General features: G+C 43.6%; 1 protein-coding gene and 1 long non-coding RNA gene across 3 annotated transcripts in view; one reads left to right on the forward strand and one right to left on the reverse strand.

Annotated features, from left to right (window-relative positions):
* Window positions 1-17,153, reverse strand: part of LOC124297876 (obscurin) — a 205,031-nt gene that overhangs the window by 67,355 nt on the left and 120,523 nt on the right. For both annotated transcript variants that reach the window (XM_046749220.1, XM_046749219.1), the window contains one exon: window positions 11,760-11,973. In XM_046749220.1, the coding sequence (XP_046605176.1) occupies window positions 11,760-11,973 (214 nt within the window). The remainder of the gene's footprint in view (window positions 1-11,759; window positions 11,974-17,153) is intronic.
* The window catches only part of LOC124297877 (uncharacterized), a 154,967-nt gene that overhangs the window by 45,590 nt on the left and 92,224 nt on the right, over window positions 1-17,153 (forward strand). Inside the window, exon 2 of the long non-coding RNA XR_006906675.1 lies at window positions 3,014-3,133. This is a non-coding gene — a long non-coding RNA (uncharacterized LOC124297877). The remainder of the gene's footprint in view (window positions 1-3,013; window positions 3,134-17,153) is intronic.

Consider the following 17,153-nt stretch of genomic DNA (forward strand, 5'->3'; position numbering starts at 1 on the left):
GCCTTTGGTGATGCTAACAAGCCGTAGGCTACACTTTGATGCGAAATTATTTGCATGCGAGATGGAGGATCTGCGCTTTCGGCCGAGTTTCGCCCGTCTACTCACAGCCGCTCACTCGAGGTTCGTGTCTGCAGAATTTTTGCTGCTCATTATCGGTCCTCACCACGCGCAGGGTTTCACCATCGACGTAATCATATTGGGTTCAAAATATTATCAGCTTTTGTTTGCGCCTATGTTCCATTCGTTACCAAGTGATATCGAGATAAAGAGAAGGATGGAACTGCACCGTGGCATTTTACGGCACGTGATCCACCCTCGTCTTACTACCCTTCCAGGCCAACCGGGTCCAAGTTATATCCGGTAAACGCGCTTCTATCAAATTTCATCACCCGAGTTAAACTCGGACCCATTCTAAAACTATCCAACCCGCATTTGTGCCCGAAGTAACGTACAAGGTGTTCCAAAATGTTTTCGCAAAATGCCTCGGTGGAACCTGGCAAAGCGAACGAAGCTTTTCTACCCGATCACTAATTGCCGCGTCGAATCCACCGGACTGCCTTCGGATTCAAGGCTGCTGATCTTCGGATGGATATTCATCGAACACCCGGTACAAGTTTCAGGGCCGAATGGCACGGGTATAGAAATTTGTGTAAAGTTTCGGATGTGGAATGCCCCTTTATCTTGTAGATCACGGTGACAATATTGCCCAAGGACACTTTAAAACTTCGGTAATAGGGGCTCGCCCAGCTCTCTGCCAAGACGTGAGCCCGATGCCAAATCTGCTAAATTGCCGCGGTCTAACCGTCTCTTCGAATATGCTTGAAGAATTTTCTAAAGCATCATCCCTACCATGGCACCGCCATTCCCCACCGCCTATCCCGTATATCAACGATTTTTCGAAGGCGACGAGCCAAAAAATTCCCCCAACGCTGTTACCCTGCATGCTTCAAGGTCGTCGCGTACAGTCGTGAAAATCCCTTTTCCACTCGCTGATTCTTGCGGTAACTTTTTAGTACCGGTTCTCATGCGTTGTTATGCAGAGATTTGAAACATCCACTACTCTCGGTACAATGCGTATGAAAATCATCTCGCGGTACAATTGTCCCGTCAACAAATTGCTTCGGGAGCATCGTCGTGAACCCCTTGGAAGAACCAAGCAAACGGCGCTGTACCTTTTTGACATCTGTTCATCTCTGCGCGATTCTCCTGTCCTTCCGTAAAGCTCAGAGTTAACTTTCAAACAATCCGTTGAAACTGGGTCTCGGCTAAACGACCGCGATGGCAATGGTGTTTAAAGAGAATGCCCGGTCGTTGAGGTGAACATGCCCTTTAACCGGAGTTATTTCGCAAAGCTGCCTCTCGAGGGGCTGCCATGGTTTTTGGGAGAGCAGCCAGCGCGGCTGTTTTCCCTCGACCCATTCCGGACCGGGGATTCTGCTCTCGATTTATTTCTTTGCTTTAGTCCGGTTGCGTAATACCGAGCCTCAACCGAGGGACTCAATTTTCTCTGAATATGATAAAGCTCCGAGTCCGATGCAAACGTTTTGTATAAGTCTACAAAAGGGAAAAAAGGGAACGGTGGAAAGAATTCTTCGAGAATGTTGTCTCACCAAAAGTGGAATCTTCTGTTCGTTTATCTCGTCCAGGGTGAGGCCGGGGCTTTTCGTCACCGAAAATAAAACCTCCAAGGGACAGACTCGGGTTTACCAAAGGGAGTTGCGTGCCTCGCCGAAATTTTCATACTTGGAATTGAAGTTAAGTCATCAAGAAAGCATTCCACCATATAATCATATCGACGTTCAAATGCCGGTTCGTCCCCGGCTCTTACGATGCCTTGATTTGATCCGAACGGCGGGTTCTTTGAATATTTCCAATATAGGGACAGACGGTGAGTTATTGGCAGAACTATAGACTCTGTTCACACAACGTCTGCGAAAGATGAGAGCGCCGAGTTGCTTTCGGGGATTTAGTAGACGAGTCAAGAAGAAAGAATCAATGGCGCGGAAAAGTGGTCGTCTATTTTTGCAGTCACCGTAAGGCTCACCAGACGTTTCAGTAAGAAAAAAAGAAAGAGGAAAAAAAAAATAAAATATCGAAAGTTGGTATACCAATCCTGAATAGGGAGTAACCGAGGTTACGAGGTCGAGGAAAAGCATGAGACAACAGTTTTTGAACTGGAATAAAGTTTCGGGCCGCGTCACGTCACGTAACGGTGAAAATTTTTAAAACCAGGAACGCAACACTCCAAAGATTTCGATGCTCAATCACCGATCAGTTTTCCAACGTCCTTGTGCAGCCTCAGTTCACCCGCAATTTTCATTTTCCCCGTCGATGAGCACGGGAAGATAAGAAGTCGCGGCGAGGGCTGCCGAGACGTATAATTTGTTGAAGTCTGCAGCTTTCCGCGGAGACAACGGATCGAGCCGCTTCGCGGTCTGGTGATATTCAAATGGACCCAAGGCCGAGAGTTTGTCAGACCAAAAAGGCCGGCCGCATGAAAAAGAAAAAAGAATAACCGTTAAATTATTCCCACAACGCGTGTGACCAGAGCCGCAATTTTCTGCCCGAATCGGAGTGCATAAATAACTGGCCTGCAGCCCCTCATTGATCGGCAGCGAGTGGACAGCCCGGCACTTTCGAATAACGGAATAATTATTCCGTCTCATCGTAAAACCAAGGGGCATTCATTGATTGGGTAACCTTTCTCGCCAAAGATCGTCCGCCTTCTTTCCAGCGGTTAGGGAAGTTGAAATTAACCTGTTTCGTTGCAGGAATTAACCACTCGTCAATTTCAGCGTAAATCTGCAAGGTACGGCAGGCTTTCACTTGAGATCAATGATTTCGTGTTTTTTTTTTTTTTTTTTTCTTCACAGCTGCAGAACTCGGCGACGGTTATACGGACCTCCGGTGTAACGGGTGGGGCAAAATAATTCCTGACTCGGAGGTTAATAAACCGCTTATAACCCAAGCCTGCCAGTAATTAATATAAAAATCCTTTTTTCATTTGTTACAGCGAGCGGGAGCTTTCGCCCTGTCCTCCCCCCATACCTAGAGCGGAAAGATGCCCTCGGCGAGATAGAAACGGCTAGGCTGGCAACGCTAGTGAAAAAGTGTGTCTCAGGGACAAAAGAAGGTAAGCCTCTTAAGCATCTCCAGGGAAGCTTTCTCGGGGGTGAAAAATTCGTACACCATTCCCGCGAAGTTGTTGCGATCAAACCCAACCCGCACCAGTGCCCCAATTAGTTGATTACTCGAGCTCGATTATCGACCCCCGTGAAGTCCACTCTGGGACACTAGCCTGGACATCATAACCGCCGGACCGATAAATGCCACTCGAAGCTCCGACCGTCCGATTGTTTCATTAAAGCTCGGCACTCGGCTCTTGAGAGTTCGAAAGCGGAGGTCATATCCCGCCGGCTTCTTGGCGTGTGACACGCCAGGGTAAAACGTCCATACGATTAATTCATCCCCGTGTCCGTGAAAGTTTATTTCCGGCATTGTCCGCCCTCGGCGCGGCATTGCTTTCTCGCCCGCTTTTCCCCCGGGTAGGTTAACCGTAATCCGAGTCCAGGGCTTTCCCTAATTTCTGTATTGAACTTGCCCGCGTGATGCTGGTGCGGCTGAAGCAGGGCGTGTCAGCCGGCTCTTTGTGCTAGCCACCGGCCAACGCTGGCTAGGCGCTAGGCGCTAGCCGAGGAGTTCCGAGAGTTCGCGCAGAGAGCCCGTTTCTGGCGTTAAACCGCAAAAGTTAGAAATGTAAATCCGCCTGTTGGCTACGTCCGTTTCCTCGTTCTCTCGTTCCCTCCGCAGTTTTCCCTCCGCCTCTGTGTGCCTCTGTCCTGTGTCCAGTGTCCTCTGTCGACCGTCCACCTCCCCGGGATCTTTCACATAAATAAATGCATGAGCGTATATCCATAAATAAACACCGCTCGGACAGTGCCCAGAAGCCCGCCAACTCACCGAGTTCTGGAATACAGATACGGGAATAATTGCTGTTGAAATTGAAATATATTTTGGAACGTCGCGCTCTCTCCGTGCCGTGCTTTTATCAAAACCGCGTTCTCCTAAAGTTACCGCGTCGAGCTTGCTTCCAGTTGTAAATCAGCATAACGATTTTTCGGTACCAGAAAGTGCCTCTCGGTGTCGGATAAGTGCAGGTCGTGTTTCATAAAGTTTTGTAGTATTTCATTGTCGCGTAGTAACGTGTTTCGGGGTACCGCTGGAAGCGAGCGCCGTAATCTTGAATGCAAAGACCGAGTAAACCGAAGCTTCGACTTTGGTCTAACGATCTTCTTTTAACCGAAACGCCAAAATTTATGGCACTTGTAACACCGGCCGTTGAATAATTGAACCGAGGACTGGCCGCGAATTTTGGTTAACCAAGCCCAGCTGAGAAACCGATTAAAACTTGGAACCGTTTAATTGCGGTCCTCGACGAGATACAAAACGTACATGAGAAAACTATACCTCACCCTCCGCGCCTCGTCTTGAGTGGTTGGCTCAGCTTCGGCTCAACATTTTCCAACGTTTTGGTGAATTTAGCTACTTTACCGTTGATTATGGCGCTTGTATAAGCACTTTCGAAGTTCCCCACTCCGCAGGAAAGCCTCGGCTCAGGAGGATCTGAACGTATAATGTACCGCGGTACATTTATAGTTCACTGCTTGCCAGTGTTGTATGCTTGGCTTAGTAAAACGAGGTCTATTGTCCCTCCTCCCCCTCCGACGTCATTCTCTTTATCTTTTCCTCTCTACCGCGAAAGGTGTACGGTAGCACGTGTCGTTAAGAATAACACGTCGCGATAGAAGCCTTCATCTTTTTTACCAAACTGCTTCTCTCGTTCTTTTAATTACACAGTTTGAGGGTTGAATTTTATGCGTAGGAAAATGTTGCGGATCGCGATTGACCGCTCTCCGCCATTTACTCGATCCACGCTCTCTGCGAACATAACGATCATCGCAATATATAGCTCTCTGTTGTACGTGTATGTTCGGAGTTGAAGCGATGAAAAGTTTCCCCTCGTTTTTTTTTTTTTTTTTCTTCGTGTTCCTTTTTCTTTCTCTTTTACCTTTTCTTCTTTTCATTCAATCTCTCCTTTTCTCTGTCTCTCTCTCAAAATTTATCTTCATTCTGAAGTTCGCCGATGGAATCGAGTTAACTGTATTGTAGAATCGTGATGAAAGAAAAAAATCTCTCGGCCTTTTCCTCTGCAGCCCAAAGGCGTTGATACAGGGGGTGATGCAGGGTGGTGGCGGTACACAGAGGCTTGGCTGCCTTTCTTGCGAGTCGAGTTGAAAACCGGGGCCTGGTCCATTTCGTTTTCTCGACGAAAACGCGTCGGGAAAGTTAACGCTTTCGGTACAAAGTACCAGGACAATATACCCACTTTTGCACTCCTTAACTTTTTCATCGAGACCTCACAGGTGCGGCGTTGCCTCTACGTAACCATGGATATACACAACAGGTTTATTCGCAGCCAATTTCCGGTTCATATTATCGCAAGAATTCAGGTTCAGCTAGAGCAAACTTTGGCTGAGCAATTTACGTCAGGGTTCATAACCGGAAATACTGCATTTTTTTAGAGTATCTCATCTCGAAATTCTCACGATGAGATTTTCAGCAATGTCAGTGAACGTTTCATCGCTGCATAGGTAGAATACGCAACGGACAACTTATCTCGAACAATTTCGCATTTCGAAAAGCACGACGTATCCTTTAAACGTCCCGAACCAAGGGAATATTTGCTCAAACTTCAATATCGCGCAGTAATATTGAAGTATGAAACGTCGAATACAGTCTCCTTTGAGCAGTTTCAGCTTGTTTTATGATGTCTAAAAAATTAACAGCAGGTATCGTAACGTCAAGACTCATCACTAACCGTCGTCTTCTTGACGCGACCTAAAGTCGACCAGGCTGTGAACAGAAATCTCGAAAGCCAACTATATTGAGCTGTGCCAAAAATCACGAGGATTTTTACATCTCTCTCTCTGCGAGACTTGGCGAAGAGCGGCATTGCTCTCTTAACGACCGAACGGCTGGCTGTATTTTGTGACGAAACCGAGACAGTTGCATCCCGAGGATTCGAAATGCTTTGGAATCGATTCTGACGTGATAAGAGCTGGTTCCCGCAGATCATTCTCGGATCGATTGCGCGTTTGACGTCTGCAGGTGTTAAACACGCGTGTACGAGTGAAGTATGTGCGCAGAGGTGAAATATAGCGGACTCAGGCTTGTAAGGGGTGCGTTCACGTTTTATTAAAAAATTTTAAGAGAGCAGCAGCAGCAGTCTTACTAAGACGCAGCCGGGGAAAGCAGCTGCGAACAAGATTCATTAAAGAAAATATAAACGCAAGGCTAAACTGCGAGATCTCTGTAAACACTGTTAGAACGGCTGAGTAAACCTGTAATAAAAGCTCCGGTAAAGCTCGGTATTGGCAACGGTTGATTTATACGCGCCAACTGCATCGAAGCTTTCAAGCTTCTCAGATCGCAGACCATACTTCTTTCCGTCTCTTTTGTTTCTTACAACGACTCTTTCTCTCTTTCTCTCTCTCTATCTCTCTCTCCTCGCCGTTTGTCTTTCAAAATTCTTACCTTCTTCTCCCTCCCTCTCTCTCTCTCTCTCTCTCTCTCTCTCTCTCTCTCTCTCTCTCTCTCTCTCTCTCTCTCTCTCTCTCTCTCTCTCTCTCTCTCTCTCTCTCGCTCTCTCTCCGCCCTCCTTTTCCCCCTCTATCACGACATCGTTCTTCTTATACGATCCGGAATTTATTACTTGCTGCGAGGCGCGACAGAGTGACACGTCGTAGAACGAGAGCAACGGTAGCATTCTGCTGGGTACGATCGACCTAAAGATACACCAGCAGTCGGTTATTTACGAGGATAAATTCCCGGGATCGTGGAGAGAAATTTAAAATTAAGTCGAAACAACTGCGCACGGCACCGTCATGGCCTCGGTGGTCGGGGGAGAAATATTTCGCGGATTTACCTCTTTTATCCTTGATATAATATCCCTGATGCGCCGGCTCTGCACCTCGCGCGTTTACCCCGGTCCAACAATTTTCTCTCATCCTTTATTATGCATCACGGCGGTTAAACGATTACGATTACCGCTTTTTTCACACACCGCGAGGGGACGGGTAATGCAATTTTTCATTTCACGCTAGAATTAACAACGCCCCGATGCGCATGCAAGCGTCTCCGCCCGTCGACCTGACACGCTCATGCATCTCGCAATCAGTGTCCCGCCGTGAATTGACCTCTGGAGTTTAATTATCACCCCTGTAAAGCTTGCGGACCGTAATACCGCAAGCACGTCTTTCGAACGGAACTTGCGGCAACGTCACATTGTGTTCCATACATACCTGAAAATACAATTCGACACGAAAGTGTAAAAAAAAAAAAAAAAAAGAAAAGGAATTGAAACACGCTGTTCATTCTCGAAGAATAATATTACTGATGAAATAATTTAATTCAATTCCTCCCCGTCAAATATCGTGAATTGGAATTTTTATTTTTTTTTTTTCTCTTTCCTCGTTTAGACCTGTGAGTGAAAATTAACGTAATACAATTACGGAATAATCCTTCAACGAGCTTTATATCGCAAATTATTTTCTGGTTATGATGAAATTCCTGTGAGCGAAAAAAAAAGTTGCACCGAAACGATCAATTATTCGCAGCAGTTCATACATGTACGTGCATGCGATGAAAAAAAAAAGGGTGAGAGAGGAAGAGGGATGAAAGTTCTAGGCCTGTGAAGCTTTTTCGAACAGGAAGGGCCGCCGGATCGATGGCATAATCTATAGCCTGCAGCAAGGGATAGCAGGCTAGTGCGCAAATCGATTACGGAGTAGAGGTTAATCTTTATCTAACTTTAACAGGGGCTTAAGAAGTCTGCCATGCTGCCGGAGGCGAGCTTTTCGCAAGCCTCGCGTATTAAGTTGAGCTGGAAATAAGTGAGCGCCACTCGCGCGAGTTGGATCGCTGCAGGATCGATTGCCGGCAGTTCGATATGAAGAATTTTTTCGGAGGTAAATATATATCGAGCTTTTCACCGTAGCTATTTTCCGTCTCTCATCTCTTTCACCCTGAGTCACGATTTTAATATTGTATCGTTGTCGCTGACACGGTCTCTCGAACACCATTCGGTATGGCAAATTTTTTTCACGTAGGAACTTGCGACGGATTACAAAAATCACTCATTCTCCGGTACATGAAGCATCACAAGTTCCGCCGAACGAAATCGAAGAATACCATTCGAGCTTTCGGCGTGTCGTCGCGGCGAAAAACTTGCCAACTATTTCAAGAGTGAGGCAAATGTTAGGAAGCGAAAGATATGAGATGAAGAAACGCAAACTATTTCAAAATACTCAAGAAGCACCAGCTGCAGTGTAGAATTTCACCGATTATTAGACATTCTTGCTGCCATCTTCCGCGAAACTCATTTGCACCGCCCTTTCCAATATATACGATTACATAGCCGCCTGCGACTCGCACGTTACGTAGGTACATGAAACGCGAACTTCGTATTACCGGAACGAATCCGACTTCCAAGTTTCGGAGATAAGAGTACATACCGGGGGAAATAAAGAGATTCGGTTCAAACCATGCGCCGTGGATCATTGTTGATCTGCTCCAGCTGAAAAAGAACGAACGAATTTATTCTCTTTCGTCCGGAGTTTGAAGTCGGGACAGCTTGTTGCAAAATGCATGTCCGTCCTGTCCTCTCTCTCTCTCTCTCTCTCTCTCTCTCTCTACTCTTTCTCCCTCTCATTCCCGAAAGGATATCGTTTGATTCGAAGAGAAGGCATGCACGCGGGCTTCTTTTTCCTTCCTGTTTATGCCGGTCATGCCCAGGATTCTGGTAAGATACTTCATAACCCTGCCGCGTACAAGTCGAACGGACAGATCCCGCGTCTGCACGATCCGCATGAATGAGTAAGCCTGTATCTCGGTTATTCTCGACTGAAAAATACACCGCGATTTCTTCGCGGCTTATTGCTGCGGGCTATCACGCCTCCCCGATCACTGCGCTCTGCACCATGCGCTTACATATTGCGATGCCTTGCAGAACCTGCCGTCACGTATTCCGATAAGGGATGCACCGGGGACTTCGGATCGTTGCATTCCTCAAAATTTACTCCGCCGTTCTCGATCGCTTATCGATCAATTCCATCGCAAGCTCGTTTAAGCCGCTGCTCTTATTCCGACGGTGAGGAAAACTGCTGACGCTGATGTGAATCGGATGGACAGTCATTTTTTCGAAAAATTTATTAAAATTGATGTCCGTTTTTAAGGTGATTTTTTGACCGTGTTCAAACATCGGCAATACATGCATATATGTGTATTAATTTTCCGCGATCATTTTGAGCGAAAGAAAAAAAAGATTCCTCTCAATGCGAGCCATGATAATCTACACCTATCAACTATTATCTCATTTTCAAAGTATCAACCGGTAACCGAAATCCACATATGCGAAACCGCGCTCGCGGTTTATATTCGGATCATTTATGGTTTGTCCAAATTTTAAACTTGCTGCACCGAGTCCCTTCCGGTCTCCGCTGGCTGCCAGCCGCCCTCCCAGGTCATTTATTCAACGATTCGCACACACTATCATCGAAGCGCCAACACCACATTCGCCATTTTGACCCCACATTTGATTCATTTATCATCGTCCTCATCATCATCGCAGTGTTCATGGATTTTAAACGCAGTTGTAATGCAATAATGTGAGGCTAGAAGTGATGGAATATCAGAAAATAGAAGAAGATTATCAAAGATGGGAAAATATATTTTATGGTGTTTCTAAGATGTGGAAAGTTAAAGTATAGAAAAGTCGGAAAGTAGCGGGAAATCAACAAAATCAGTACAATCAAATAATATTCTTAAAAATGGTTTTTGCATCTTATGAAAATCGATATTGTAACCCTTCTATTTTCCAATCCTTCCAGTTTTTTAAAATGTTTCAAAACCTTACTCAAAATATCTCTTAATACTTACTGCAACAATTTTGAAAGATCCTTATCGCATACAACGCCTTGAAACATCATTTTCACAAAACTCAGAGAAGAAATTCTCGCAAACTTTCTAAACGTGTTCATATAACATAAAACTAATCGTAACAAAATCAAAGCTTTAACTACAGTTTGTTTAGAATTACAAAATATTTATAATTCCACCAGGATTGAGCTTAATGCGCGAAAGAGAAAGATGCGAGCTTAATTGCAATGGGATGATTAGGCAAGATCTTCCAGAATTGTTCAAACGACTTCCCCGTGCTTTGAAAACAAGGAGAAATTGAAAGCATTATTCCGGTCGGATAATACGGCCTGAGAAGTGTTTCCAAGAAAATCTGTATAACGTTTGTGCGTATGTAATGTATGGGAAATAATTTTAGCCAAATGACGATAATGGCTGCCGGCTATCGTATCTGCAGAATGATGAGGAGAACTGCTGGAGAATTTCCCTCCGCTCGGCACGTGTAAGCACTTACTTACAAGTATATTTCGGAGGCGGGTTAATATATGTACGTGTATACATGGTCGGGTACATGGGGTGTATACCTATGCGTGCCTATACGTATGTAGGTACCTAGAATATCCGTAAGGGCGGATAGGTCTAACAGGGCGTAGTTATCAGAGAGAAAATAGAGCGCAACGGGCGAAAACGCTCTCGGGGTTGATGATGCCGTACTTGCCCTCGGTAATTCCCTTAATACTTACGAGAGAAATCGCGCTATCTTCTTTCCCGAGGCTTATTCTCCGCCGGCGAGGAAGTAAGGAGGAATTAAAAAAGATAAAATACATTCTCGAGGAGCTCGGGGCCTGCAGCTTTCACGATAGGTACTCGATAGTTAACGAATTTATCGCGAGGAAATTATTATTGACACGGGGTTTGACCGCGGACCGGATATTCAGATTCTAGAGACGCCTCGAGTCGGTCGACAACCTTGACGCCAAGTTTAGGGCACTCAATTATTACTCCGATATCGAGATCGAACAAAATTATTCAGTCGATGCCCGCCGGTAAGTTGGATGAATTAACATTTTTACGTTGGCTATAATATATCTCAAAAATTAATCGTATCAGTGATAAATTTGTTCTGCAATGAAAACACATCATTATATTTTCGAATTCTTATAATTCTTGTCAAAGTTTTTAGTGCACGTCAACGCCTCCAAGGTTTGTCAAGTTTTCAAAGCTCGCAAGCTTTTGGAATTTCGCTATTCTTTCGTGAAACAATTATTCATCCTTCAAGTTCAGCTGACGGCTCCTTCCATACGGAACACTATTCTCTACAAGTTTACTGAAATATTGTTTTTTTATCATCCTAGTATCATTGAATATTTAATATTATAATCAATGAATGGCGATATTGAAGCAGTCTTCCGAATGAAATAAACCCACACGTCATAGAGTGACATGAAACAAATCTACTGGGTTTTTAACAACTTTGAAGCTATTTGAAACGAAGTGATTCAATCGGATACAATTCCGGGATTCATATTTACTCTGGACCTCAGCTACTCGATACACGATCATTTCGTAATAAAATCAGTAACAAGTATTGATTTTTTCGAATTAACCTCGTTGAAAAACATTCGAGTAATCATTACCGTAATTCCTTGTTCTGCGAGTTGATCCGAGTCAGATCAGATCGAGACTTTTCCTGGATTTCTACCTCCTCCGGCGATATTTTGATTCCTCGAGCCAAGATTGGCTCGAGATACACGATTTTCGGAATAGAATCAGTGAATACGTACCGGAAACAGTGAGGTAAACGACCCTGATCAGCGGGGGATGGGCGGTGACCTGGCACTCGTAGACTCCGGCGTCTAACTCGGTCACGTATCGTAGCAGAAGGCGCCAGTCGTTTGGGGGTTGATAATCAAGCGACAACCTAGCGTCGTTTGAGTACGTGAACGTCTGGAAGGTCAGAAGGTGCAGCTCTTCGCCCCGTTTACGGACCCAAGAAACCTGCGGAAATAAAGACGCAACTAAATGAGGTATTGGCAGGTACACGAGAACTTTTGTTCATATAACGCGATCATGTTTTACGCCTTTTTTCATGCGTCTTTTCCGCATACAAAGTATCCGTTTCTATGAGGGTCGAGTGATTCTGCGAATATGCGCATGCACGGAGTAGGGAAAGTACCACTTTCAAGTCCTGGGAGTTGAAAGTGGTGTTTTCTGTACTCCGCGCATGCGCTGTCGCGAACAAATCCATCATCATGCAACCATAACCTCAATTTCGTGCTATGTGATAAAACGCGTAACATACTCTTGGCATATAAAGAATTCCGTGCAATAAGGATGCAACGGTCTTTTCGCGGTGCGCATTTGCAATATTCCTCTACCACTCGTGTTGGAAACTCACGCTCGGCCCGAAAAGACCGAGTTTGTCTCCTTTTTACACAATATATCATTTCTCGATAATCCTCCGACTGATTGCTCTGGTCGCATAATTTATATGAGAGGAATCGAGGAACGATCTGAATATCTTGAGACTCGGTTCTTCAATTAGTTGCTTCTGATCTTGAGTAATTAACACTCGACGAGGCTCGAGGAGTTCCCCAGAGCTTTTACTGTCTCTAACTATGGGGCGTTCCGAAATTGTGAGTTACTTTGCAGGGCGGAGAGAGGATAATGCTCGCCGGAAGCAAAAGGTGAGGGAGAAACGAGAGCTCTGCTACATGGTATATTGCTTATTTCGTGAGAATAGATCCATGCAGAGGATCCGCGACAAATGGAAAGGATCGGGTACGTTGATTTCCACTTTCTGACTGTGTAACGTTTCCTGCAGACGTCAAGTTCTCCCGTATTGTGGGCATAGAATTCTCTGGTGTTCTTCGCATCCTCGTCTCCACTTTGAGGAACAATTATTAACCCCTGCAGACTCGAGTAGCAAGTTTCTTGTCAGAGTGTTTCGAATGTTCGACCTCCGACCTCGATGTACCTTCCAAGAAATCTAATTCGGAAATTGTTAGCTTCGATACTACCTCCGATTACCTTTCACAACGTTTGTCGCGCAACGTTTCCCATAATAATATAACAACTTTGTGACACGGTCTCGAATTGTTTCTGAACAAGTGCGTAATTGACGGCTTGATAGGTCATGCCGATTCGCGTTTTAACGCATCGTCTTCGCAATTATAGATGGAAAGGTAGACGATGAGTGCAACGAATTTTGAACCCGTATTTCCAGCGTCTTTTATCAAATTTGAATAGTAAAACGGGCGAGGAAAATTTTCAGAAAAAAATCAAATTTGCGTTACAGCAGTAATAGCAAAATTCAACCGAAACCTCGAATCTAATTCTTATATGACACTGCTTGCCAATTGTATGAAATTTGCTCTGATTTTCACTCCATATTTTTTCTTTCGTGGAACAAGTGACTTTTACAATTGAGAAAACCCGTCACTTTTCTCTCAACTTTATTATCGTCGAACCTTATCAATATCGCCTGCGTATACGGATGAAACACGGAAAAGCTTTGAATCGAAAGTATAGACACAAGGGAAATTCAAATTACATAAACTCGAAAGATCTCGCGAGTTGTGAGAACATCTCCTTTGGCGTTCCTCAGTTGTTTTAATCTTACGTATTTCGTTCGCATTGATTTCACCGATTTTCATCAATTCCTCAAATTCCGACCTCAACGCGAGGCACAAAATTTCTTGTCATAAAATGGGGATAAAAGAAGAGGCAGAAGTGAAATGAGATTCAATTTCGCGTGTTCGGGTGTATGAAAATTGATGCATCAGAAATCCGGCTTCTTAATGTGAATTTTGAGGGCATCGCCTTGGACGGGTTAGTACATTACTTTCTTATAGGTTTCGGGAGAAAAGCTTGTAACTACGGGGCATGGGGCTTGCAAGGTGGACCTTCGGTTGAGCGGATTACCTTTCATCTTGGCCGTTGAATACACCCTCAAAGATAATTATTTTCCTCGAATAGGTCAAAGCTGGGTGGAACGTCCGGATCGTCCAGGGCCCTTACACCCTGGAGGCTGGCGAAGACCCTCGAGAAATCAAATGGCCTTCGGTATTACAGATTAGGGCGAACAGATACACCCGCATTCGAAATTTTCGATCACCGTCGATCCTTCGACCCCTAGATCTCGGGGTTTCTACGTGAAGCAAAGTTATAAAGACTCGATAAAAAATGAAGAGAATATTTGCGAATTTGAGTTCAAAAAAATGAAAATTTTTCGGTAATTATATGTATATTAATCTGATTTATAGTGCAATAATACAACGATGAAAATTATATTTTCCCAAAAAATTACCACGTTTTTTCAAATTCTCCGAAGTCTTTGTTTGAAAACACACATACGCCGTTAGTATATTTGAAGAGTGAAATTTACTCTAGTTGAATTCTCAAAATCACTCCAAACAGTCGATAGGCATGTTTGCCGATGCAATACAAAAGAAAGAAAAAGGAAAGAGCAATTATCGCTTCTCTCGGTCAATTTTGCAGCGAGCGTCAATTTATAGCCAAACGTTTTTTTGCGAGAAACATTTTTCATTCGTGGTCAAGATAAATATTCGAAGTGCAGGTGAGGTTTATCAAAGCAGCTGCGCGATGGTTTGACGATGATGGGAATTTTGGGCTCGAGTGACGTGCCGTTAATTGATTGTATGTACATCTTGAGGGATATAATATGCAGGTACGTATGTATATATACATATATATATATATACATATATATATATACGGCATCGCTCAATTCGTCCGGGGAAAAGTTATTCAATTAACCACTCGGAACAGTCGTTGAAAGCGCGCACGAAGCAGGCTGCAGGGCCTCAAAGAAACTGCCGGGTGACTCAAAGTCAGCTCTATAAGGAATTTGAATATATAGGCCGATAAAACTTTGCAGGAGGGGTAAGTGAATTTGCGAGATCGACGAAAATTTGCAATTCAATACTACCGAGCGATCAGGGACGCGTGGATTACGCCGAAATTATTCTCCTCTTCCCTGACGGATGCAAAATTCGTGTCGCCCGTTCATACCGCTGTTTCGTCCTTCCTGAGTAAGTGCCGTCAGATTTTCGGAAAAGTCAGAGCGCCTACTTAGTGCGGCTTAATTAAACTCCATATGCACGGCTTTGCATCTCGCCACTCGCGATGCCTCAAAGTTTACGGCAATTAAGAGATTTTGCACAAGTTGCTCAAGCAGTTATGCAAGCGGACCAAGTTTACGATCCACAGTTTTATTTATCCGATTTTTATTTTACTCGTTAAAATTTCACCTCTTTTCTACCTCGCGGTTGTAGTAATTCTTCCTCCGCGCCGTTTCTAAACGAAGCAAACAAATCGTCGAGAACCTTTTCGCCGTTTTAGAAGATGTCGGTGGAATATTTATATTCACTCGTTAGAGTTACGTTTTGGCAAAATAAAAAAAAAAAAAAAGAAAAAAGATTATCAGGCACGCGTATATAGAGAATTAGGCCGTAATTCATCTTCGAGCAGATTTCGTCACGCGGATTAACGAAATTACGATCAAAGTAGGTACACAAACTTATAAATTACACGCGTACAATTGAAGTAAGATTAAAATTTGAGGGAATCCGAAGTGATCAAGAAGTTGGATTTACGAAGTCAAATATTACTGCAGAGAAGAAGCTGTTTGATCCCGTATAAGCAAAATACTCTTCGGAACTCGATTAACGAATTCCGACTTTGAGAGGTGCGGGAAAATTCCGCGAGTTTCTCATTCCCGATGAAATTCTGCACTCTCAACTCCCGGGGACGCAGGCGAAGTTAAACAATCATTAGGTGTTGGTCCCTGGCGGTGCCGAGCAGCAATCCGTGTTTTCCTACCTTTAAGAGAGGGCAGGGACGCGAAGGCGAAGCCGTTTGTCACTATTATAAATGAATCGGGAGTGAATAACGAGAATCTTAGGAAGTTTGGTTCGAGTTCGAGTCACGCCGAAACCTGTTATACGATTCGTTTTACACACCTTGGACATACTGTTCCGAAAATGTGTTAATTTCGACGGTCTCCGAAGGTCGAACTCGGTCATTCATCCCAATACAGCGTAACATATGCAGAGACATTGGGATGTTTTTAGAAAAAAAAAACCAAGCCGAAAAAACTGTTTTTTCGCGACAGTTTTCATCGCCATGAAATGTGAACAATCTGAAACTCATAGGATTTGGCAGCGAGATGAAATAGTTTTGACGGAGTAATTAGAAAGGGGAATTTCTGAAGAACAAAACACGTAGAAATTTAAAAAAAGAAAATATCGAAAGTGGAAAAAACATAATCGCATATTTACAAAAAAAAAATAAGAAGGCAAAAGTATAGGTTTGTCCGTAAAACGTTGAAAATAACTTTATTTTCGATAGAAGCGGAGATTCAAATTAAACGGGACATGGAAATTTTTCATGCCCATCATTTCATCGTAAAATCTTGTAAGTTTCAAATTTTTTTACTGGGCCATTTTCGAAATGATCACGGAAGTTTATCGGACAGACCGACATTTTTATGAAAACCTGTTTTTCGGATTCTGGAGGTTCGAAAACGTAAAGATTGGTTGAAATAAGAAAAAGTGATTTTTAACCGAAACCAAAACTTTCCTTGTCACCAACGGTGATGAAAAGTGATAATTGGCGATTTTTGAAAATGGCACGCCGTAAAAAGTTTGTTTAAATTAAAAGAAAGATTCTAGTAAAAGATGAGCGTTTCACCTTATGAGGAAGATCATTTGCATTTGATGTTTAATTTCTATTTTATTTTTTCTTTTTTTCGAATTCATGAAGAAATTTGCTATAACATTATTATATATAATTAAGATAAGATAACAATACGTTTCGAAATCAAAAAAGTTTATATAGGATCGAATCGTTGCGGAAAAGTGGGACAACCGTAGCAATTATGTGCGCGAATAATGTTTGTGCCAGATCTCGTCACGCCAGATTGCGTGCGAAACTGTTAGCTTCGAAAGATTGTGGTGCATTATTTTTACCATCATTATTATCATTGTTACAATAAATTTCGTTTTTTGTAACGCCGTTAGGATATACCCGCACAATCTTTTTTGCGAACCGTTATCGCGAAACGCGTTAATATTCTCTGATTACAAGGCTTGATTTCTTCTTCTTCTTCTTCTTCTTCTATCGGGTTTATACCAATTACTATCGACACGCGATAC

The sequence above is a fragment of the Neodiprion virginianus genome, chromosome 2 (assembly GCF_021901495.1).
Source record: "Neodiprion virginianus isolate iyNeoVirg1 chromosome 2, iyNeoVirg1.1, whole genome shotgun sequence".
NCBI classification, from domain to species: domain Eukaryota; kingdom Metazoa; phylum Arthropoda; class Insecta; order Hymenoptera; family Diprionidae; genus Neodiprion; species Neodiprion virginianus.